The following is a 27,135-nucleotide window of genomic DNA, read 5'->3' as shown; positions in this document are numbered from 1 at the left end:
TTGACCTCGAAATGAGTATTAAACGGGTTTTATTTTTTGCCGCGAAAATTCTCTTTTCCTAATTACAATAAAATCTATTATGTATTGCTTAGAACGATCTCTGAATAGACTCGAATATTGATGTTGGTAATGAATATGAAATTATAGTCGCGATGGAAAGGTACGTTATTTTTCGAGCTCTCACTAGATTAGGATCAATTTCATAACTCACATTATCACTTTTATACAAATGAAGAGTTTAGTTGCAAAAGGGGTTAGATCCACTTTGGTCCATTCCGAGAAAATCATGTTTTTTATTCTCCCATATTGCAATATTCTTATGAGAAAGTAAATTGTTATGATGTACTACCCTATCATGTGAACATAAAATTGGGTATAAAAGATATTTATCAGCCTTCAATTTTTTTAATACATACATTTTTTTAATCATCATTGTGAATCTAACCCCTTTTGCAACCAAATTTAAATGAATTGAATCCTTTTTTAGTTAAAAGGTGATTTTTCTTTTCAACTTTTATCAACGTTATAATGTGAATTTCAAATTTTCTTTGGTATCATCAGAGCGACTAAAAATAAATAGGTTTTGAGACCAAAAACATTAAAATTTATGAAAAATGGATCTAACCCATTTTTGACAAATGAGTACTTCAGAAGAGTTTGGTTGCAAAAGGGGTTAGATCCACTCCATACACTCTAAAAAACGAAGTGCTAATTCAGCTCTTAAAGAGCGTGTATAATGACTGCACTTCGGAGTGCTGATTTTTTAGTTCAAATTTGAACGAGAAAATCAGCACTCCGAAGTGCAGTCACTATACACGCTCCTTAAGAGCTAAATCATCACTCCAGTTTTTAGAGTGTAAACATATTTTTTTAATTCTCCCATATTGCAATATTCTTATGCGAAACTAAATTTTCACGATGCCTTACCACGTAAACTGAAATTTGGGTACAAAAGAAATCTTCCTGTCTTCATATTTTTAAAATATTCTTTTACAAAAAAAAATTGGTGGATCTAACTCCCTTTTCAACCAAACTGAAATGGAACAAAGCCCTTTTGAAAAAAAGTGATTTTTTCTTTGCAATTTTTGTTCACTTTTTAATTGAAATGTAACGTTTCTCTGATATCATCTTATAGAGCTACTAAAAGTCTATTCATTAAAAAAAAATCAAATTTGATGAAAAAACGGATCTAACCCCTTTTTGCAACTGAGCTCTTAATACATCACCGACGATATCCTGCCTATTGATTTAAATTAATTACTCAGGGAATGGAATATATCAACTGCAGCATCGGTATGAAATTGCCAATTTTGCACTATTCATTTTGAACCTATTTGAGGCTATCATAGTCATGAACGTAAGTGAAACGTATCCTTGAACTATATATGTAAATATCACTCACAGTTATTTTTCATCCCTTCAGACGTCATTACTAGCAACAAAACAAGTTCGGGCAAAATAATTCGCATGGTAATGTTTGCACTCATTGAATAAAAGTATCGATTTGCCACCCACGATAATTCCGAGAATTTAAACAAATTATTGCATTTTATTTCATTTCGTTTATTTCAATTTCGAACATATTTACATTATACAGGTACATCTTGATAAAATAAACAATAAAGAAAGTTTCTAAGTACAATAATATGATCAAGATGACCGTACAAATGGGTTGGGAATGTAGTATGCTGCTTCGAAAACAGAGTTTACAGAGTGCTGCCTCGTATTTATATAATCTTTTAAGTATGATAGTATAAACCAACAAAAAACAAAAAACACAAGTAAAACGGCGTGACGACTTGGCCATGAAACCATTTAATAAAGGTGCATTAAAATAAAAGACAAAGAGAAGGAAAATGATAAGATAAGAGATTTAAAGTCTCCAGATTCCTCCCCCCCCCCCCGGCACTCGTAGCAAATTTCACGGATCAGCAGGATAAAGAAAAGCGTGCACAAATGTACGTATCTATATAAACAAATTCTAAGAATGAAAATTATTTTCCTTTAATAAATTTTGGTTGTTCACAACTCTAGAGAAGACTGCAGATGAGAAATTATCTTATTTAATATAAGAAATTGTATTTTCACACCGCCCTCAAAATTTGGTCAGGCCCAGAGCGATCGGTCGCTGGATAGCTAACCTAGCCGGAAGCGGAAGTAGAGATAGCGCATGGGCATGTACGGGGGGGGGGGGTCATTGCATTTCGATCGGTTGCTGAGTGAAATGTGCTTTCACATCAAGCTTGCATCGGACGCTGAAGTATCTCTTATGTCGGATTCAGCGACCAATCGTGTTTGGTTATATACCAGCTTGGCATTTACCAGCAAAAATTCTGTCCTGCTGAGTTCCAACGGGAACATAAACAGAAACAGAAACTCTGTCCTACCAACGGCAGCAGTTGATAAATCCTACCCCGAAACTAAATCAAATCACGCCATCTACGACAGAGAACAAAACGTGAGTAAATACATGTGTCGAATTATACAGTGAGGTAAAAAAATACCCTCATGAAACATTTCTTTTCATATTGCAACTGTACTTTGGATTTGACGACGTACAGCGTTAAACACAGGCTTTGCTACAAGTAACCTTTGTATCGCTTGTCGGAGCGTCAACTCCACTATACCAGTTCATGTCAATACTACTTAGAAGTTCGGTGGCAACGTGTAGTGGTGACGTCCGTAAATTTCAGCGGTAAATTACCAATACGTCTACTGCCAACTCGTCCACTAACCACATTTAGTCATTTAGTCTGATGCCATTCCCTCTATCAACATTTCGTCTAACAACCATTTGGTCCAATCATCATTTCGTCTAATTACCATTTCGTCTATGACCATTTCGTCTCATAACCATTTGGTCTAATAATATCAATTTTAATTTCATTCATTTTGCACAATTAACATTTAGTCCAATATAAGACGAAATGGTATATGGACTAATTGGATATTGGACCAGCTTGTTATTAGACGAAATGGTGAGTGGACGAATTGGTAATTAGACCAAGTGGATAGTGGACGAACTGATTGTAGACCAAATGATAGTAGACGAGTTGGCAATTTGACGAATTGGCATTAGACGAATTTGAAATAAACCATTTCAGCGAGGACCAAGTCAGGATGATTTCTATCAAAGCACTGGCATTCATGCCCCAAACCATGCCGCAGGCGAGGAAAGTCAACCTTAAGATATTTCTTGATGATAATGCCAGGCCAACGGAAAGAGAAGAGGTAATTATATACAACGTGTAATGGTAAATATTACTATGATGGTAATGATGCATGGGAATCATAATAATAATAGTAAGAATAGTAATAGTAATTATAATAATAATAATGATAATAATAGTAATGATAGTAATAGTAATTATAATAATATTAATATTAATAATTGTTACAACTATTAGTATTGTCATTACTATCATTATTATTATTGTTATTATTATTGTTATTATTATTGTTATTATTATTAACTCTATTATCATTCAATTACGTCAATACTATTATGCGGTTGCGAAAGATATGTGCCATTCCTTCAGCGGTTTAGTCCAAAGAGTGTTTGATTTATGTGAATCCCGACTGTTTGATTATTCTTTTGAATTTAGTTTGGTTTTGTTATGTAAGAAATATACCTGGTAGCTCCTTAAAAGGGTACTCCACGCTTGAAATAATTATATCCAACAAATAGAGTAAAAACAACTGATAAAATTTACTGCAAATGTCATAAAATCTGATGTAACTATTGAATCTGAAATATGATATTACATGAAATCATAAATATTTCATATTTCCATACAATCATGTGTGTAGATGCGATGGTAATCTAGTTCATAAAATCTACTGTCAATTATGTTTATTTTTAAGCAAAAAATAAGAAAGAATAAAGATAATTTCATTTAATAAAATGCACAAGAACAAGTGGCGATATGACATAATTAGTTTGCTCATTGAACATTCATAAAGACATGCAAAAAGATATTTCACCGAAATAAGGCAAATCTTTAAAATGGCATAAGTTCGTAATTCCTTGTCTGGTTCTGATCAAATTTTCAGTGCTTCCTTTGTTTGATTGATATTGTTTTCAGCCTGGACTACATACTCCTTTGATTCCAGTGACCATATTGTGTAATCATTATCTTTGAAATATGATTGTTGCTCACTGGTGGGACATCCTGTCATAACAAAAATTAAAGGGCGGGACCGTATGACTTTTAAGTTCTAGCCAGGCGCTAGACGCATATAAGAAATAAATACATGTAATAATCATTACAAGACTTATTACTGTCATTCTATTTAATATCATTACATTTTCTGTTTTGTTGGAGATAAATTCGAATTTGAATTTGAAATAATAAGATTTTTTTAATTTCATGTTGTTGAAGATGATGGTTATTATTATATTATTAGATTTGCTATTATTTGTATCGTTATTATTATCATTTTATTGTTGTTATTATCGTTAATATTAATTTCATTGTTGTTGTTAATAACCAATGTATGTTGATTAAACATGGAAAATGCGAAATAAGTTTGCAACTGTCGTTATAAACGATATAAACGTTACAAATAACATTTAAAATAATTCAAAGGAATTTATCCAAATCAATCTCTATTCTTGTTTAACGTTTCTGAGGATTTGATTTTGAAAATGCGGAGAAGAGGACTCAAAATCGTTGGAAGAAAAGATTACATCTCGGTTCAAAGTGACTCAAGAATAGCCATGCAATACAACTTGATTGGTCCAAAGGAATTTATAAAGGTAATTTTTTTTTACAATCAAAGACATTTGGTTTGCGCCATCGCATCGGATTATCGCGTCTGATAGGGCGATCACTGGCCCGATCATTCGAGAATAGGGCCCCCTAAATTTCGGAAACGTCGGGTCCAATTGACGCAACCATTCGAGAAATAGGCCCCCTAGATTCCCGAATGTTTTGTGAAAATCATAGCCAAATTCTCGAAAGGTCGTGTAAACTGGACCCGACTTTAAGGGATGCAAGGGTGCCCTTTTCTCGAATGGTCGTGTTACGCAATTGACCGACCCGATGTGACGGTACAAGCCAGGAAATTGTGATGAAATTCAGAGCTAATTGTTATAAGAAGTAGCCCTTTTAAGCTATAATGTCCTCAAGAGAAAAAACATACACAAATGTACATTAAAATAAACCTTACAGTGATAGGTCAATCACTAATTGTATATTCTTGCGATTACGTTAGAAGATAAATCATGAATTATTTGTTACTTTTTGTTTGTTCCAATGATAAATTGAAATCTATGAATGTATTTTGAATGATACGTTGCATATCGTGTATATAGGAGAGCTGCTCACTTATTATGATGTTACAAATTATATTTTTTTAAATGATAAAAAGTCACACCTGACCTATTCTTTGATTGATTTATATCAAACTTCCACCAATATATATTTCCCCCCTTAATTTTGAGCACCTATTACGACAAACTCATCGCAAGGGTGAAATTCTCCTTTGTCGAAACATATTACTAATCTGTCATGTACATATCATATCAATAGTTCCAATGCATAAAGCAGATTCCTTAACTTGAAACCCTACTGCTTCTACTTTTACTACTACTACTTCTACGACTATTATTACTACTACTACTTTTACTACTACTACCGTTACTACTACTTCTACTACTACTACTACTAAAAATAATAATGATATTAATAATAATTATAATATTTCTACTACTTGTAATATTTTTACTACTCCTACTTTTTCTACCACTACTGCTACTACTGCTACTACTTCTATTACTTCTTATACTACTACTACGGCTTCTACTACTACTACTATTACTACTACTACTACTACTACTACTGCTACTAATACTATAAATGATTCTACTAATACTAGTACTACCACTTCTTCTGCTAATTCTACTGCTTTTACTACTACTATTACTAATACTTTTACTACTACTGCTATTGATACTAATAATAATATTAATCATTAATTATCATCATCATCATCATACTAGTTTATATAGCGCCAAAACTACTATATCAGGAGTTTTTAAGCGTTCTAAAACAACGTAGCTCAGTTACCCTGGCAACACATGTTCCCAAAATCCACATTTTGGATTATGTGAAATATATATTCTAAGTGTTCCAGATTTGAATGGTCAAATTCACTGATGTGAATATAATTTGGCATCGTGCTTAACAGTGGAAGAGGGGACATACTGTATGCATACAATAAGCCACAATATTAATTTCTTTAGGAAATATCTGGGTCCTATAACACAAAGGTTAGTAGCAATTACTCGTACGCTTGATTTTCACTATGGATTGTATCATGGACCTACTACAATTGTTGTCAATGGAATCAATCGCAGAAAAATGTGCTACGATCCTCACGTTTTGTGTTACGTGCCCCCTAAACAGCCATGCACAATCCTTACCAACTCTAATGAACTTGTGGTATCTATTACTTATTTATCATCACTTCATTTGTTGTCCTATATCACACAGGTGAAGCAACATATATCCATTAAGGAATTTCCTAAATGGACGAAAAACTCCCTATATTACGTAAAGCAAGACGAAGATTACCACATGGAAGGGGAGATTGATGTACTCCAGGCTGGCAAGTTTGTAACATCGTTTGAAGTCAAGGCAATTTTAACACGTATGTCAAAACGAAAATGTGACCAGCTAGTCCAAAACCAACAATAAGTCGCATGGGAAGGTTCTCAGTAAAATTGCCAAAATAGTAATTTCGCCTTCACCAAGAAGAAGGGGGGGGGGGGGCGGAGAACGGCATACCTGAAAAAAATAATTCTTCTCTATACCATGTATACTGTAAAAATCGACTTTTAAAGCTGAAAAATAGCTTACCTGAAAGAATGATTGTTTATACTGTCAAAAATGAACTTGTAAAGCTGAATATAAGACAAGATTCTGGGGTTTCTTTGGAAATCATTATCTGTTTTTGCACATTACGTAGAAGTTTCACCGAGATCGCTCATAGTGCGCATCCAATCATGCCAATGTTTGACATGTTTGAGGGAACTTCAAACCTCGTTTTCTTCTTATTTCCTTGTGAAGCTTTCATTGAATTTTTTCGCGATTTAATCGAATATTCGGGTTGGTTATTACTGATCAACTTCTACAAGTTATAAATCATTTTAAAGCTTAGGATTTATATTTTACAAACATTGAAAATAAAAAAAATCATCTTGGGCGATGGCTCGTCACAAATGGGAAATCTATGGAGGGCAGAATAAACCTAAGATTAGTTCAATGATGTAAAATAAACGGACGTCAAGTGCTATGGAATAGAGCGTACTACCCTAAGTTGAAAAAGAATTAAAGGGAGACCATGTACATGTACAGGGGGTATGATATATATATATATATATATTGATTTTATTTTGTTACTCTTGCAATCATTTTCATAATATCACTTATGACTTTTTATAATTTTATCACAGTCTTTATAAATAAAATAGTCCTAGCAGCAACGGAAAAAATACAAGTAGTATCAGGCAGTAGAGGAATACAAGTTGTTTATCTTTTTGACGAAATACTGTTTTGTTTTTGTTTATCTGCTTATATTCCTTAAATGGTATATTTGTTTTGTATTATTTTGTACTTCTTGTTTTGAACAAAATATTGGCAAATGCCAGTAACGTTCTAATGAATTCAATTAAATTCAAATACTACAGGCGAAATAAATACATGGAGAAGTAGTAGTAGTGGTGGTAGTACTGTAGTAGTAGTAGTAGTAGTAGTAGTAGTAGTAGTAGTAGTAGTAGTAGTAGTAGTAGTAGTAGTAGTAGTAGTAAAATAAGTAGTAAGTGTTTTGGTAGTTGTAGTAGTATAAGAATTGGTCTACTGGTTCTAAAGCCGGTGTAATAATAATTATATATATGGGAAAAGCGCAATATAGATCCAACTATTGCTATTAATATTAATAACATTACCATGTTAAGCAGGGCCCGCTGAGAGTGACTGCCCTTGATAAATATGACATAATTATTATATATAATTACTATTGTTACTAATATCACCGCTATTATTGCTATTATTATTATCATCATTACCATGATCATTATTTCATTTCTTTTTAGATGACGCGTTCGATTACTCTGGGCCTGACAAGGTTGATGCTGTAGAAGTTGTAACCTCCAGTGAATCGGAATATGACTCCAAAGAAGATGAAGAGCTCACGGCTAAAGGTAGGTTTTTTAATTTGAAGATATAAAATGGAATGGCAGCGATCTCTAATCAGACAATGTGCCATTGCAGGTTTCATAGCGTTATTGTGTCAATTTGCTTTTCATTGGTATTTTTGTTATGATTGTTACTAATATTTATAGGGTTATCATTATTATTGTTGTTATTATTATTCTATTGTTAATACCATTATCAACAATATTTGTATGTATCCATATCTGTTTTTATTATATCATTGAAGTATTCTATACAGGGAAACATGATCAGGGCATACACGTTTCAAAGACTCAGAACCAAAGTCCACAACTACAAAGGAAGTATTTAATTCACCGAAAATCAACTTTTAATAATAATAATAAACACATTTTAAAACAGTTTTTGTGTAGATGGGATTATATATTTCAAGTGATATTAGTTGATGCGTGGATTTAGGTCTTTTTTAACATTTGTTTTTCCTATATCGAATATTAAATACTACATGCACTCTAAATGCCAAAGAGCTCAATAAGCTGTTCCCTATCCACACTCGTTTTAGAGTGTGACAAGGGACCCGTCATTTTGGAGAGGGGTTGGAATCACTATCCGTATTTATTTTATGTATTTATTTATTTTTTGCGTGTCAAAATTTTGCCCCCCCCCCTTTGGAAAATCCTGGACCCGCAAATGGGTTGTATCTTTTGAGAGTGGATTATAGTTATTATTCTGGAGTGAAAATGGCTAAAAATATGCACATGTCACTCCAGAGGGAGATATTGTGCCCTTTCAAAAGATGCAAATCTTACTACAAAAGGACTGGTCCCTTGTCGCACTCAAATATGCTTTTCACACTGCACTTCTTTTCCTTAACCCCAGGAAATTGGTGGGCTAAGGGGATGGGGACCTTAGCCCGACCAATTTCCCGGGATTAAGCCTAGCCCACTTCGTTTTCACACTACGTTTTAGCAAAGTGGGCTAGCACGGTAAATAGTACGGTACTATCTGGCCCTGCAAAAAAAACAGGGTTAGTCGGTTTGTTGTGGTGCTTGCACCACCATTTGCGGTGCTAAGAGATGCAGTGTGAAACGAAACTGGGCTAAGGAAAAGTGGGGCTAAGCATTCGCCAATCACAGAAGTGGAAATTGCGCGTTAATCGCGCTCTGTATGGTGAAATCATCAATATTCATGAGCTGTGTGATACTCCGGGATTAAGGCGTTAACCCCGGATAAGCAAATAGTATAGGGTTTAAAAAGGCAGTGTGAAACCCAAAAAGAGATAGTATGGGGTTAAGGATAGTATGGGGTTAAGGAAATGCAGTGTGAAAAGCATATGAGAGGATTGTGATTAGGGAACGAATTAGCTCTTATGCATTTACAGTCATGTAGACAGTTAAAAAAAGATGGGGTGCATTGTTTGATTCAACAGAACTGGAACGAGCAGTTGACGAGGAGCCTGTTGAAGACGCAAAGGAGGAGGCGGGGGTAGAACCAACCATTCGAATATCTAAACCCTACGCGGAATCCAATGGCATTATTGGAAAGGCAGGAGGTGTTCTTGAACTCGAAGGATGCGCTGCTACTATAACAATCCCTAGGGATGCACTGGAGAAAGATGTACATATTAAGAGTAAGCTAACTGGCTCGCATAAGTCATTCTCCCACAGTAAACCATCGCAGTTGTTTGTTAGAGATTCATATCTATTTATTTTCAAATTCAATTTAGCCTATCCTGGAGAGTGTGGCCAGTTCCACTCCATCATACCTTGTCTATAACAATTTATTTTTTGTATTGGCTTATACATGTATATATCGCATACAAATTAAGAAAATCGTGAAGTGGTAACAGAAATGCAAGCAATAACGTTAAAACGAGGATGATATCAAATTGAAATGATGAAAAAACATTTTACTTTATACATTGAATGAAAAATAATAATTGAAATCACTATAATGACGTCATATTGAACTAAATGAATATTCCGTTCGTTAGTGCCAACCGATGTGTTGATTCAGTTGGTAGAGCGTCCGTCTGACAACCGGGGAGGTCGGGAGTTCAAACTCCGGCCGCGTCAGATCAAAATACGTTAATAGATGGGAGCTGCTGATGCCCTGTTTGGCGTTCAACAATTAAAGGGATAGAGCCTCGTCGATCTGGTGCTGCACAGCGGCTGCCGGGCCCACGATTAATTGGGTAAGGCAAATTTTCGGAGTATTTCATTTCATGTCTATTTCGAACAATAGAATATGGATTTTCATTTTCATATTCCACCCATCTGCGATTCGTGGAATATTGGCCCTAACTCTTGGAATATATCTGGTACTCCATTTCCAGCCATCCAATCTCAAATAATTATAACCCTTTTTCCAGTTGAGCTGATTCCAAACCTGATCAAGAATGATGTTCACAGCGACAAAAATGCTACTCTGTGCCACGCCTTCCGATGCTCCCCGCCTGGATGCAAACTGAAGAAGCCAATGACAATATCATGTGAGCACTGTGCCAGAATTGCCCCATCAGTGAAATCGGGGGACACCCCCATAATACTTTACTCTTCCAAAGAAAATACAGGTAAGGAAGTCACATATCTCATTATATACAAAACGAGGAAACTATCATTCGACATGAATATACTTTTTTTCTCATTTTTTATATTTCTCATTGTTACGTGTCGCGCAATATTGCTGATCGTTTAAATCTACTGTTACGAAGTAATTTTATTATCACAAAAAACGAGCATAATTTTTTTTTTTCCGTGAAGGGCGCGTATCCTCAGACAGTTGTCTACCAACATCAGCCTGGGGAAGCGCTCTATGATTGATCTAATAGCACATTGTAAACTCCTGACCAAGACGCAGGACCATATGCTATATGTATGTCTGTATATATATATATATATATATATATATACATATATATAGATATATATATACATATATATATACATGTATATATATACATATATAATATATAGTGGTAGTAAAATACGAGCTGTGATTGGCTAGATTGGTACCATGTGATTTCCCTTCAACAAGTTATTCTGTACATAATTATGTACAATATAACTTTCGATTTTTTTTTAGGGTAAAACCCGTGTTAAATGAATGGGGAGAATATCGATTTGTGGCAATGCGCATTAAGTCAGTCAGTCCTGTGCGTCTGCATTTACTAAGCGCATTCAATGCGTTGAATCTTAATTTTACAGTGACGTCACCTTTTCCTGACTTGTGCAAAATTACATTATAGACGGTACATTTTGGATGGTACGTGTGAAAGGGTACGAATGTTTGACATTCAGCCTCCCATTTGCTCGCGTACAACAAGCTAAGTAGGCGTTGTACAATTTACTATAATAAATAGTGACCGTTCTATCATACGATATTACTGGACTATATGAACTCCGAATATAAAATTATCCCTCGTGCAGGTCCTTTTTACTTGATATCGTTCTGCTTGGAGTCAGTCAATTAAAATAAACTCAAGGTGAAATAAAAACTCAGTGATGTAAGAATGTTTACGATTTTTAGCCCTTTGCTCATGGCTTTGTCAAGAAAAGTGATTTATTTGATGAATAAATAAATATATGAAATAGTTTGTGGGGCGGGGGGGGGGGGCTTCATCAGGAATGAATTAATTGAATGAAATAGTGTAATGACTGTTATCCTACATACGGTTCACTGTCAGAAGGCAAGAACCACTCCAATTTTAGCCAAATGACCGTCAATACATTAAAGCTAAATTTGCGTATGATTTTGAATTAAGATATCGACGACGAGACCATGAGAGGACTGGCTGGAGCGATCGAGACTGATCAGCAAATCGAGTCCTTGGGTCGAGCACTAGGGTTTTCCGCTGCGGATATCAACAGGTTTCTGCACTCAAACAGGCTAGGATCCCGGACAACGTTCAAGGGCACGAGTGATATGCTGTTTGACTGGAAGCAGAAGGTAGACGCAGGCCAGCAGCGTCCGAGGCTGAAGGAAGCACTGAAAAAGGCTGGCCTCGTCATGCTGGCAGAAACGCACTTAGGAATGGCCAAACCAAACGAAGGTTTGTCTTCAATTTCAAGTTTGGTGTTGACCTTTTTTGTGTTGGTGTCAAATTTCACATGATTAGCCTATAAGAATCCACATAAAATGAAAGTGGTCCTGAAAAGGCACTCACCATATGTTGAGCTGTTTAATATTTTTATGTTGATTATTTGTGTAAACTCAGAATAGGTTGTGAAGCTAGGGAACGCAATCCTCATTGTGCTCCCAACACCAACACCGGACATGAAATCACCCATTGAAATTATCTGTTACCCCAACTCTCAAACTCAAGAAGAAGTTTTTCATTTGCATACCAGTTTATGTTTATAAGTTGAAGATTTATATCGCAATATCTGAGACAAGAAATATATTTAACTTAGTACAAGGTATTTAAATGCTTGCCATGAAAGAGAATCGTTGTATGAAAGAAAGTCATGCACCTGGGAAACAGGGGCTTCTGGCGGTGATTTAGAGCACCCCTGGGAATAAGGTTGGTATACTACAATGTTGAGATTTGACCCAAATTTCATTTTACTTTTGTAACTCCAGGCTTGTAAGCGGTAAAAAGGCTTAAAAATTACCCAAGATATTTGGATCGTTGTAATGCTTGAGACAAGAATTAGGTCACGATTCCTTCTGAAAATTGATATTAAATATGTTAAATCCGGTTTAATTAATGATAATATTTATTGATATAAATAAAGAAAATGACAATTAGTGGCCTTTAATAAAGCTAATGTACTTTTCGCGGATTTATCAATAGTAGGTTTATGCCGGAAAATTTATACAAGAGCCTACGAAATCGTTACATATGTTCTTTCTTGTGTGATAATGCTTATTTTCCAATATACAACGAATAAGTAAAAAATAAAAATATCAAAATTAGAAGAATCTTATACATATAGATTATTATGAAATTAATATCCTGTAACACTTCCTTGGTCTTGTCATTTTTCATAAATTCTTGTTATAGTAACAGCACAATTTCTGTGACAAGTTTACCTTAAGTCAATCAAATTTAGTAGCGTTAATTTTTATTGCAACCGGCCCCTTATCGGCGTGGTCAGCAATAAAACGATGTTTTCTAAAATAAATACCAGAAAAAATGTTAGTGATAGAACCAGGGTCGCGTTTCGTAAAGGCCTAGAATAATACCATATTGCATAGTGTCTACATCAATTTAGTATCATGAATTATTGTTTTTTTTTTTGGTATCTTTAAACTCTTATTGAAATTTTTTTATTACATGTACATGTATAACAAGTTTTGTGAAACAGGCTCCTTGATCATTTAATTCATCCAATCAAATCAATCCAACAGCCCTTTCGCACAGCCTCCTTGCAGACCTTGCAGGGTCCCTGTGGTCTGATGAAGTCGTGGAAGACTTGGGTCGGGCTCTCGGGTGCTCAGTGGCAGAGTTGAACCGATACACTGCCACGAATAAAAGAGGGGAACGGGTTACGTTCAGAGGCACCCAGGATATGCTACTGGACTGGAGACAGAAGGTCTCCCCAGGAGACCAGATTCGGAAGCTGAAGGAAGCGCTCGACGAAGCAAACCTTGCAGAACTTAGTGAAACCTATCTGACCGGTATGTTGACAACTTCTGTTTGTTTGCTGTCTCGTGGGTGGTTGAACTTGTGTGTTGCAGTCATTCCAACGAACCGACTCCAAATCGACGGATAGTTCCTTTCCCATACTAACAATAACTTTGATCGGTCTGGGGGTCGACATTCCGGTGTGTCTGTTGCAGTGATCCAGCGCGCGCAAGAAGCTCTTTGGGTTGACCAAGTTAAGTTCGCTGAATAAAGACATGTACATATTACACATCTCTGTCAAGTCTTGCGTGTAGTATTCTTAGAGGTACGACTATGATTTGAGTTGCGGTATCCATAGTGGAAGCGATCGTGAAAATCGAGTGACACTGACATTAAGACAATCAGGTACTCGTATAGATGTTTCGCTTCGGCAATACAAAGCGTTGAAAACTATCCTGCGTTGATTTGGATTCTGCATAATTATAACATGAATAATGCATTTCGAAACTTTTAGGTAGATTTTGATGTAGAAAAATGTGGCTTATGATTATGATAAGATCCTGGTGGATTGAATGCTTCGAGTTTTTTTTAGACGTAGCATTACGCCACGCAGAAAAATAAGACATCAATTGTCAGCTAGTAATATCAATCACAGATTTGTGCAGTGAATGAGAGGGGTCGTCGCAGATTACTTCGTGCATGCGCAAAAGTTCCCAAATCCACTAATAACGCTCATATCGTCGAGTTGTCATAGACGACGTGAGAATCGAAAACTGCTTACTTTCTGGCACAGTGAATGGAACCGTGTCTGTGACTGGTGCGTTCACACCGATGTAGGCGATTAGTATTTTTTCAGTTACTTCGTTTCTATATACACATCATCTCAGACATGGAGTTTTGTATAAAGGCTACAAATGATTCCGATATCTCTCGTTATTAATAGGAAACGTAGAAGTTGAACAACAAGAGCTGAGAGCGCCAGAATGCAGAATCGACGACAAGACAATAGAGTTTGATGTTGATGAGTTAAGTACGTATGAACTCCGAGTTCCAACTGAGAGTCTGAACGGAAAGGTGGTTGGCTACCTTGCCTTTCACCCAATCACCATGCCAAAAAAACGAAAGCCAGTTCTTAATTTCATAATCTACGACAACGTACAAGGACGCAAAAAGGTAGGACACGATAAAGAGAGGGGGAGAGAAAGAAAAAAAGATACATGTACACAACTGCACATAAACATACGTTCTGGAGGGGCTAATCTGTAGAATACATGTTTTCTATTCCTGTTGAATATTTGCTTTGCAAAAATTCCGCAATGCTGGAGATGATGAAAGTGATGTTGAAATGCGATGGGCATGATGGGCGAGTCAATTGTAGTGAGCTGAGATGAAGACGGTGTTGATGATAATTTGTTGATTACGTAATCCATGCGTTTCTATAAACGTGTTACTGATCTTGGTGAGAACTGAAAGCTCGTTTTTAGAAATAGTTGCAAACAGCAATTCGTTAATGAAATGAGATAAATTCCACATAAGTTAAACCTGAATTCCACATCTCTCCATACGGAGATAATTTTTGAACACTGAAATTTTAAATTCTTAGGTTCCTTGTGTGTCCTTAATATTTATGAGCAGTGGCGGACCGTGACCCGGAAGAGACAAAGCATTGGGGGGCACTGTATTGTTTGTGAACAATGCTGTGCCCCTCCAATGCTTTGTCTCCTCCGGGTCACGGTCCGCCACTGTTTATGAGGTAATGAAAAACTGTGATAAGTAACCCGACAACCAATAAAATGTCACCAGGGAAGGTTTTCTGTAAAAACCTCAAAGAAGAAATTGGTCTTCAAAAAGTGAAAATTTCCAAATTATATCATCTGCTAAAAAAAAACTCTTCTTCTCCATCCAGTCAAAATCTGAAGGTTGTATATAAAAGAGTTGAACCTTCCTTCTTCTTTCCGGAATGGTCGGAAGTTTCTTAGCGACTGCAAGGTGTGCACGTTTTATGCTTGAGTGAACCCCGATTTTTAATCCCTTTGTTTTCATTATTTACTTATACCCCCATCTCACTAGATGGCGATTCCACTGCGATCGTCAAAAATCGACAAAGCGTGGTATAACGTAGCTTGATCGTGCCTTGATCTTTTCAATCTTCTCCGTCGTACCTTGATCTTTTCTGAAGCGGCAAGGATCGCCACCATCTTTATGGTCGCCACAAAATTTTGAACATGTTCAAAACTTACGTAGCGAGATCGCGGAGGTGCTAAAGCGCATCACAATCGAGTCATGAGCGTATTACAAACGACATATTCGTAGCTGTAACGGAGCCCCAACGCATAAAGCGTAGTATAAGCGCATTAAAAGCGGCACCGATCGCCCGTGGTTTTCAGGCCCGTTCCCAAGACAATTCTGCTACGCTGCTTCCGTTTACAAGGCGACTGCCTTGCGCTCGACACGCTTCACACAGCTTCCACCACGACGCTTCCTTCTTTGGGTGGCATGTGGCACACGTTCTCAGCCCGCTACAGGCGTTCGCGTTGCGCTTTTGCTGCGCCGCTGATGACTGGGCAGCGATTGCGCAACAACCGTCCGCGCTGCTATAAAACGCCGTGCCGATGGTGGCGGATTATCATATTTGCAACAGATTACGAGGCGATACCACGGCGTTTTCAAACATACCTCCCAGAAAAAGGACCAGAAAAGGGAAAGCTGCCCAAGCTACCCCTCTTAGGCCGGCGGTCGAAGAGGAAGATCAAGGGGTTATGATGGTGGTAGAGGAGGAGGAGGTAGAGGAGGAAGAGGAGGGGGTACAGGAGGAGGATGAAAATCTTACTGCTGAGCCAGCTGGAAAGAGAAAAAAGACGCTCACATGTCTTGATGACGAAATGGGTTACCTCTGCAGAAATAAATAAATTGATTATGTTTTGAAAATAAATTGAATTCTAACCACAGTGACAGGAGACAACATCAAATTTTGTTAATGATTCGATCACTAATGTATTGATTGGGAAAGGCAATCTTTAGGGAGATTCTGGCATTGTGCCCCCTACCCCTCCCTTTTTATGAGTGCTCTCACATCAGTAGACTACTTCTTGTCAGCAAATTTGAAAGGAATTTACCAAATATTTTTGAGTGACAAACTTTGTGGAAAAAAATAAACAGAATATCAAAGATTTTTATGCTCTTTTATGAAATTTTGGATGCATCCCTCATATTAACTATTAGGCTCATCGACATCTTTTGAATGAAATTTTTAAAATATTGTATATTATGACTTAGGTGACAGCCAGGATCGGACCCTGTATCTTTTTGGCCTCCTCCTTCTCCTGTCCTCGCATTCAACTTTTAACTGATGTTCTTTTAGAATGCCAAGATGTATAAGTCCAACCAAATTCTGGACATCCATGTTGGTCGGAGGTTGGCAATCGACTGAAAAATGTGTCATGTGCCGCAATTAGTATGCCGATTGCTTGAAATCGTTTCAAGAGCCCATCATGAACGTAACATAATCGCTTCATTCGTAGCACCACCGTACCGAGGTCCTAATTAGCGTATGAGCCTCGTTGTACGATCGCTTTGATCGCAGAAGCAGCGCATCACATCTGCCTCGAATCGTCGCAAGAAAGTGGCATCGTCGTACTTTCAGCGTATTACCATCGCCTTCGCCGCAGGTCGGTCGCATAGAAGTTGCAGTGCAATCGTCTCGCAGGCTAAAAATAGAATTCGAGGAAGATTCTGCTACGATTTGCGGGATTTACACAGATCGCCATGGTCGCCACGATCGCCTTCCTAGTGAGATGGGGGTATTAAAGACTTGCGTGGGTTATTGTCGATCAATTTTGACAAGCTAGGTTTCTTTTAAAGGTTAAATTGTGCTCTATCATGGTCATTAAAATTATCCTAAAAGTTTATTTGGGGCAACCTTTTGTGTCGGTTTTTGAGGTGCTAGAAGTCTGGGAACTAATCTCGACTCTCTTTACCAACAGGGATTGTGCGAGGAAATGGAGATGATGGGTCGAGTCACCAGAGACGTTGAGCGGTTGTTTGTAGTTGATTCTGCTATTCAGAATGGTCTCGACGTTTCGTGCTCATTGGATGAAACAGAAGAGATCGTGACAGAGGTATTAAAAAAGCAATATAATAATAATAATAATAACGGTATATTTACCCAGGGTAGCCACTTCAGTTCCGAGAACTGTTTTCCCAGCGGGCCCTGTTATTATTATTACCCCGGCTAAGCTAGGCTACCTATTCAGGTGCACACAGCTTTTTACGGAATTCCTTCCTGCCGGTACCCATTTACCTCACCTGGTCGAGTGCAGCATACTGTGGATGAATCCCTTGCTGAAGAAAACTACGCCATAGCTGGGATTCGAACCCACGACCCTCTGTTTGAAAGTCCAGAGACTAATACACCGGGCCACGACGTGATACGGTGTTCATTTACGATTGAGACCTTTTGAATGTAGTCTGTAAGCACAGACCATTTTTTTACACTTCAGCCAATAACAGGTCTAGAATGAAGTCAAGACGCAAACAAGTTTTGTCTGGGTCAAATATCGAATAAATTGGCAGAGCCAGCCACAGTACATAGTGAATCTAGTCTCACCACTTCAGACTGTGTTTAATGCACTATGCAAATACGAAAAACAAAGGGTCTGTGCGTGCGGACTATTTTTTAATGAATTAGTACATCAATTTAAAAATATAATTATGTAAGTCAGTAGATAAAAAAATATCAATAAATAAAACATAAAAGTTCTGCGAGGCGCTTGATCAACGTTTTATTCAATGAGGCACACGGTTCCGAACCTTTTGCATTTCCTAGGAGGAACTCTCTACAACGCACCAATTCCTTTGAGAATGCAAGTAAAATTACAATCATGACAATGGAGGGCTGAGAGGCTTTTGTCGAAAGTTGGTCCCGAAAATGCTGGACCGGGACAGAATCGGAATCCCTTTACTCTGGCCAACGACACATTTCCACTTGTTCTTCCGAGGCAAATCTTCGGATGATCTGCAGCCCCAGTCCACCAACTTTCGCCAAAGGCCTCTCAGCTCTCCAATGTGATTTCAATTGCATTTTCAAAGAAAATTAATCGAAGCGTTGTAGAGAGTTTATTCGTAGTAAAAGCGAAAACTCCATTTCATTTCCGTCACGTCCGTGTCCCTTCTCTTTTTAATCTCCTCTACAAACACAACACCTACCGTGATTATGCAGACCCTCGACATGCTGGATCTGAATCTCGGCCAAAACATCCTGGACTTTGACTTGGATTTTACAGACATCTCAATGAATGAAGGAAATGTAAAAATAACGATTTCACATGGGAAAAGACGCCGGAATAGCATATTTGTCGTCGACATGAAAGGTTAGGCATGTGAAAATGAATACTGTCTAGTTATGTTTGGATGGGGGAGAACGGATTGTAACTTCTGAAGGTTTCCATGTCGAGGAAGTATAGTGTAAAAGGTTTCACGGTACACCATGTAACCTTCTTGGGCAAGTGTTGGTCCTGAAAAGGACCACCCAAACTCGACGTTTCGACAAGAGTGTTCTTGACTGTCGTCTCCTGAACTCTTCAGGACCAACACTTGCCCAAGAAAGATACGTGGTGTACAGAGAAGACGGGTTGATGCTTAAAGCAAATACGAACCAGCATAGTATTTACCTCAAGCACTCAAGCACTGAAATCTGGGCATGCAGTTCTCCCATAATTAACATTCTGAGCAATGTATTATTGCATTATAAGACCACTTGAGTGATACTTTGCTAATTAACTACTACATTCATATCGCAATACTTAATATAACAGGTCGCTATATATTCTTTTTACTCTTAAACAACTAAGATTGTAGGCAGTTTTGTGTGAATAGTTATTTCAAGAGATAAGACAAGCTATTTATAACCCTTCGTCACAAATAGACCCCACGCAGTGTTGGTAATACCTCGGTCATATTCGCTCTACGGCGGCCGTACGGCGAGTAAAAAACAACTTTTTTTTTTTTATTCAGACCACCTATATTAAGCTGGTACAAAAATGTTGAAACGGCTGTTTTCGACTCGCCGTACGGCCGCCGTAGAGCAAATATGACCGAGGTATTAGTTCGCTTCCCCAATGAAGGCAGGATTCCACTGATTGGACTGTCGATTTTAAACAATTATTTCTTCTAAAATCATCGTGCAATTTTCATGAACACACAATATGTAAGTTTCACAATTTATATATTTCGAGCCCATTTCATAAAGCTTGTTACATTAACAAATTAGCAATAACAGTTGAAAGCTACTGAAATCTTTCAATGCGATTGGCTAATAGTAGATTTGCTATAGAAACAGTGGCATGAAAAGGGACCCTTGTAGAATCAACATAATTTACAGCAAATATTTTTTTCACTTAAAAATGGGAAAAATAATCAATGTCTCAAATGTTCAAATAATAAGTAAAAAGTCAGTAAGCGACGTGATGTACATGTATAGGCTACATAAAGCCGGTGAAGTAAGTTTTTGGTAAAATAAGACGTTCAAAGAACTCACACTTACGTAATTATTGTTTTTGTCAAGTGATTTGAAGATAGAAAATATATCATCATTTATGTGTTTTTGAAAAAATAATTAGAGCACAAATAGATAGAGGGAAAAAAAATACACCATTATGCACTTTAAAATACTCAGTCTGGCTTGTATCTCAGAAACAGAACCCTATGTATATGATGAATTTTGGAGCTGTGGTGTTCATCACAAAAGCATATATTAAATCATTTCATTTCCCCGTTTACATAGAAAATTCAAGATCAACAGCATGGGAGAACGCATGATCGGTCCCATCATCATCATGACGTCACAACTTTACTGTGCAACTTCTCTTACCACAGTCTTCACCCATCAGCATGATCAGAGGACACACGGGATAATACTGGGGACACACAATAAGGATTTTTGTTTTAACCTAAATGAAACACCTGTCCCAACCTTTTACGTATAAAACATGGTGCAAAATACTAATTTTTGTTATTATTTGCACCAAGAAATATGCATTAGCACCATAAAAGGTGCAGAATTTTACCTGTTAAGGCGCATTATATTTGACATAAAAAATATGAAAATTTGCACCTTTCTTATATGGTTCATTTTGCACCCTCACTGCTAAAACTCCGGTGTTGATTTGACACCAGCCCGGAATGTCCACACCAGAGAAGTATTGAAACAACACCAGTTTGGAATCAAACCGATGCCGTTTTAATACTAATTGGTGTTTAACCAAAACGAAACTGGTGTTGTTTAACACTTCTCTGGTGTGGACATAATAGATACCAGACTAGTGTTAAATCAACACCGGCATTTTTTGCAGGGTATTTACCCCCCCCCCCCACCAATATTACCAATTTTTTTTTTTTTTTTTTTTTTTTTTTTATGGTGTATATTACTTTGTATGGTAAATGTAGGACCCCAAGGAAGAACAGCGGTATTTTGAAAATACAGCTGAATTGGGTGATCCTCCGTTATTGTATGTATCTCTCTTGTATATTGTATATTTTTTATCTGATTCGGAAATAAAAACAAACAAACAAACAAATTTATGCCTTGTTATCTCATGTAAACTTCAATTTTGTGTAAATATTTGTATTTGTAATGCATTAAAGAAAGGCAAGTTTCCTCGTGATTGATAATAAAGTGTCAATTCATTCATTCATTTATTCATTCATGCAAAATGTAACATAAAGGATCGGATCTTCATCAATATCTTCGCAGGGATTAGTAGGGATATATTTAGTTTAATTCAGTTTTTAATTCAATTGTATTCACATCACTTTAAAAACACATCAAGTTTACAAATCAATCCAAATTACAAAATACATCATACATTACACGTACATGTAAATTAGGTAAGTTCTAATTTGAATAATCGGTAAAAATTTTGGTGGGGATTTTAATGTTTTTGGTATGGTCTGGACCGAAATTCAGGAAGCGTTATTGAATAATTCAGATAAATATTTTCTATTTGTAATAGGTTTCATAACTACTGAGTTATACATGTATGTAGCTCACAGCAGGTGAACCTGCATTTTTGTTTAAGGTCAAATCCACCTCATAAAAATGTTGATTTGAATCAATAGAGGAAAATCAGACAAGCATAATGTTGAAAATTTCATCAAAATCGGATGTAAAATAAGAAGATATTTTCAAGTTTCGTTACTTTTCATAAAACAGTGATATGTACAACTCAGTGAAATGCAAATTAGACAGTCGGTGATGTCCCTCACTCACCATTTTTTTTTATTATTGTTTGAATTATACAACATTTCATTTTTTATAGATTTGACCGTAAGCATGGTAAGGACTGAACCATATTGACTGAACCAGATAGTATTCAACAATGCTAATTCCACATGTTCAGGGAGGAATTAATCGTTGTTTCACTTGACATTGAGGAGAACATAAGAATATTTCATATTTCATATGATAACATACAAAAGAAATAGAGAGTGGATGACGTCATGAGTCTTCTCATTTGCATTCCGACCAGGATGTACATATAACTATATTGTGAAATTAAGAAAACTTTAAAATGTCATAACTTTCTTATTTTACATCAAGTTTTGATGAAGTTTTCACTGTTATGCTTGTTGGATTTTTCTCTTTTTATTCAAATCAACTTTTTGTTGGGGTGGACTTGTCCTTAAAGTGTATGGCTTATTATGTTAACAAGTATTTGTTGTGTCGTCATGTGCAGTATTCAGTACTTTTTGATAGTCGCTTGCTGTGTCTAATGATTTACTTTAAACAATTTCGGTGGGATAATGTACATACTTTGTTTCTTTCAGTGTGGGTTTTTTTCCCTCCAAATCTGCGTTATAATTCATTATGTTTTTTGATTGACTTAACAATGCCCTTGTTATACACGGTTATCGTAAACATTAACGATTTACAAAATTCTAAAGGGGCTAATATTTATTGTACAGCTCCTGAAAATACAAAGAAATGCATTATATCATTAATTTCACTCTGAAAAAGTTTAACCAATATTACATAAAATGGGAACATACATATTTGCTGGGTAAAATGATACCAAATACGTTGTAAATTTTACGCAGTTTTGCGTTCAAATTTACCCTTAAAATATGCATTTTGCTCAATATGGGGGAAAATTACCAAACAATCATGCATGTTCCCTTTGTACACAATATTGGGAAAGTTTTTACTCGACCTTTTTTTAGACTGATGGATTTTTCAATTCCCGAAAAAAAAAACAGACCAATCGTGCATGCTCAAAATTGATGAGAAATAATCAAGAATATTGTCTACTAAATTTTGTTCAGCATTTTTCATTTTAGGTTGATCTTGTACTTTAGACTCTGAAATTGCTCGATTTGTTTATTACAGATATTGGCAAAAATATTATTAATGCATGAAAATGAAGTACAGGTAGCTGATACACGTGTTGGTTTTGTAATAAGCGGCCTAAAATGCGAGTGTATGAGCAAAAGGTATATGTTGTAATTGTGTTGAAATTCATATTGATATACCTTTTAGGCTGCTTTAATTCTTTTTGTCATATGATACAGACATTCCCCTACATAACCTTTAGTAATAAAAAGGGAAATCATGGCTCAGATAATGATCCCGATAACACATGCAGACTCATCACGTGTACCTGATAATGTTTCAATAAATAAGGTATCGACATTTTCATTACTAGAATTCGAATCGTCACGCGTTTTGTATACAAGTTGATAAGATGCTGTCTACATTATTGTATTGTACAACAATGTTTACAATGTTGTACAATGTTGTATAAAACAAAATGAGGAATATTATAGAAAGTAGAAACAGAGCTCTTGAACCAAGTTTGTGTGAAACCATGTAATTGAAAATCATATAATAAGCTATGCATTAAAACCATGCAATAAGGAAGTTTATTTGCTCAGCTCTTTAATTTTACAGCTAAGAAAGAAAAACAAATTACACTACTAGTGGGTAAAGTAAAACTACCCGCTAAACCACCAAGACATAAAAATGGAAATCAATATATTCATTATATACATTCCGATCCTCAAAATTCAAGGGATCTTATTCACATGCGATGATGATGATAATGATGATGAATTTTTCATTGAACTTGAAAAGGCTAATCAATAAAATGATACATGGCTTGTCAAAATTGACAATTGAATGCAGAAATAAAGCAGCGAGAACTCTCACACCCCCTCCTAAAAATAGATTAAAAAGTAATCTTTATTTTATTACTCGAAATGAAATTTTAAATACAAATACTCCGAAATTATTTTTGCCAAATTGATCGTGGGCCATTCAGCCAGTGTGCAGCGCCAGATCGACGTAGCTCAAACCCTTTTGGTGAACGCCAGACAGGGTATTGAGCAGCAACTCCTATCTTTTAACGCCTTTTGGTCTGACGCGTCCGCGGGGCTTGAACTCCCGACCTCCCGGTTGTGGGACGAACGCTCTACCAACTGAGCTAACACACCAAGAGACAGAGAGAGAGACAGACAGAGAGAAGGGGGGGGGTAAAGTGTAGTATCATCTTTTATTCAGGTTTACCGCTTTAGTTTTTTATTGTATGAAGAAGAAGGGGGATCTATCCTTTAGATAAGCATGAAATATACTTGTATTTATTTTGATCTAGATATGTTCTTTGGTACCAATTTGCTATTTTGAGTATTTAGGGATGACCTTCTTGGTCACTTATCGCCGGTTTGGGGGAAGCTGGTCACAAAATATTAAGCAAACAGTTAAAATTCCAAAATGTTTTAAAGTTCTTATTTCACATGTAATTTGACATTTAAAGGTCAAGTCCACCCCAGAAAATTGTTGATTCGATAGAGAAAAATTAAACAAGCATAACGCTGAAAATTTCATCAAAATCGAATGTAAAATAAGAAAAATTATGGTATTTTCATGTTTCGCTTATTTTTCACAAAAATATATATGCACAACCCAGTGATATGCAAATGAGAGAGTCGATGGTGTCCCTCACTCACTTTTTTCCTGTTTTTATTGTTTGAATTATAGAATATTTCAATTTTCACAGATTCGACAATAAGGACCAACTTGACGTAACCCTAAACTGTTAAAATAATGATAATTCCACATGTTAACGGAGGAATTAGATTTTGTTTTACAAGAGAATGATGAGAAGAATATAATTTTTCATATTTCATATACTAAAATACACAAGAAATAGCGAGTGGGTGATGTCATCAGTCTGCTACTGCATACCGACCAGGATGTGCATAATTATAAATGTTTTGTGATATTAAGCAAAATTTTGAAATGCCATAACTTTCTTATTTTACAACCGATTTTGATGAAATTGTAACACAGCAAAAACTGTGGTGTTAACCGGTGCACATAGAGGACCACACCAGTTATTTTACACCGATGTTAAATTGACAGTGTTAGTTTAACACATATAGGTGTTATTACAACACCTTTGGTTGTCACATCAACACCCTTTGGTGTTATGTTCAATCCCTAGGGTGTAATTTTAACACCTCAGGGTGTGGTCCTCTATTAACACCAATTGGTGTCAGTTTTGACACCTCGGTTTTTACAGTGCAGTATCATGCTCCTTGGATTTTGCTCCTTTTATTCAAATCAACTTTTGTTGGGGTGGACTTCTCCTTTAAAGGCACCTTTGCTAAATTGCTAATAACATATTTTTTAAACGTAAAATCGAACAAACATGCTCGTATAGTGATATATTTTTTGGTATGGGACAAGGAAGAATAAAACGCAGATATGTTCACGACGTTGAAGTTCTGGGTTATTTCATGGAAAAAATGCCAGTTAAGGTTACTATTTTCTAAAATGTAGAACTGTTTGTTGTTTGAAGGTTTACCTTATACAGCTAATTGTTCTGGACTTTGAGTTGGTCAATTTTCTTCTTTCAACAATAAACGTACAGTTTGCGATAAGGTTATCATGGTTATGTGTGATATTGAGCCAGGCATTCGGGTTTTCTTAGGGATTTTCCCTGTTCTTTCCCCTGACGAACCAAATGGCTTGCTTACAAAGTGGTTACATCACACAATTGTTGAACATTTGTGTACGCTAGCATCTCTCCACACATTTTGAAACTGTTATCATACAATGCACAATTTCAGGTCATAATAATACGACTTTCAGATATACATGTACTTCATAATGCGTTTAAAATCTACATTCTGTAATAAAATAAAACTGGAAATATTCCCAACTATATATTTTCAACACGAATCACTTTCCAATCTTCCCCAAGAAACTGGTGGCATCATTTAGCAACCAAAGCAACCAACCGTGAACATCTGTATTATTTTGTATTTCTTTAGAAATTCGAAACTGCATGAATTAATTGGTATTTCGTTGTCACTCCATCTCTTTAAACTCCTTGATTTATCATGATTATGCTATACATGTAGTGTACGGGCTTTCTCAAATTGTAGCGCATGTCATAATACGTTGTTGAATAGCAACCTTCGATCACCATCGTAACGACTGAACAACCAAGGTCGTTAATGTACATGTAACCGTATATGAGTAGCCGTTTATCTCACAATGAATAGGTCTGACGTTTAATCTGGAATTGTTTTGGTTCGCGTTGGTAGTTCCAATTCTATAATTTCGGAGGGAGTCCCTACATTTTTTTGTGGGCCACTGTTCTGGGAGAGGCATGGGATTTTCCCTGTTGCTATCCAAAGTTTATTTATCGGTTTGTCTATTCCTTTGCTCTTGTTTAAAATCATCACCGGTCTTGGTTGGTAGCTCATCTTGACCATGTCCCCATCCTATGCTATCTGTGTTAGCTGATATGTATTCTGTGTTCTTAAGTATTGTTGAAAACATGTACAACGAATGTCATAAAGATATTATTTTAATGAACACCATAGAAAAACACAAATTTCCATGAAAGTAAAGACAAATGCACGCGCTAAACGCGAGGAACATTTTTTATGGCAGGTGGTGTTTTGGGGAAGATTTTGATTTTCATTTTCAAGATTTTTATTTTTTCCAGAAATTTTTTTTCCGGCTTAAATTCAATGAATACGTGGAATTTTCCGTTTTCCTTTTCGCAGAAAACTGGGACGCTAATGCTGGCCTATCTCAGTGTTGCGTTGCGGTACCACCCGTTAACGCAACCGTTTTGTTTTCCTGACGGGGGGAGGGGAGCTTTGACGCATGATGTGGTTCCTCTTAACCTGACGCAACGTGCTGCCACCCACCCATTTTGTACAAGCCTTCATCGAGAACCTTTCCTGTATCCCGTCTTACAAAGAGTTATGATAGATCCATTCAATCTCAACTGTATGGAAATCCATCCATACCATTTTTTTACAGGAAATATGCAAAATCCACTTACTTAACAAAAAGATTACACTGAATCTTCAAGAGAA

General features: G+C 36.4%; 1 protein-coding gene across 1 annotated transcript; it reads left to right on the top strand.

Moving 5' to 3' along the window:
• The first annotated feature begins 2,564 nt into the window (after positions 1–2,564).
• On the top strand, positions 2,565–23,446 carry LOC129263362 (uncharacterized). The gene is made up of 13 exons (XM_064100902.1): positions 2,565–2,695; positions 3,105–3,231; positions 4,634–4,759; positions 6,498–6,654; positions 8,099–8,206; positions 9,607–9,807; positions 10,549–10,749; positions 11,941–12,228; positions 13,530–13,799; positions 14,690–14,919; positions 17,730–17,864; positions 18,965–19,115; positions 20,528–23,446. Exons 1-13 carry the CDS (start codon positions 2,634–2,636, stop codon positions 20,560–20,562), a joined length of 2,091 nt encoding a protein of 696 aa, XP_063956972.1. The 5' UTR covers positions 2,565–2,633; the 3' UTR covers positions 20,563–23,446.
• The last annotated feature ends 3,689 nt before the right edge of the window (positions 23,447–27,135 follow it).

This window comes from Lytechinus pictus, chromosome 6 (genome assembly GCF_037042905.1).
Source record: "Lytechinus pictus isolate F3 Inbred chromosome 6, Lp3.0, whole genome shotgun sequence".
Classification (NCBI taxonomy): domain Eukaryota; kingdom Metazoa; phylum Echinodermata; class Echinoidea; order Temnopleuroida; family Toxopneustidae; genus Lytechinus; species Lytechinus pictus.
The sequence above is the reverse complement of the archived record's forward strand: the minus strand, read 5'-3'. Positions and strand labels throughout refer to the sequence as shown.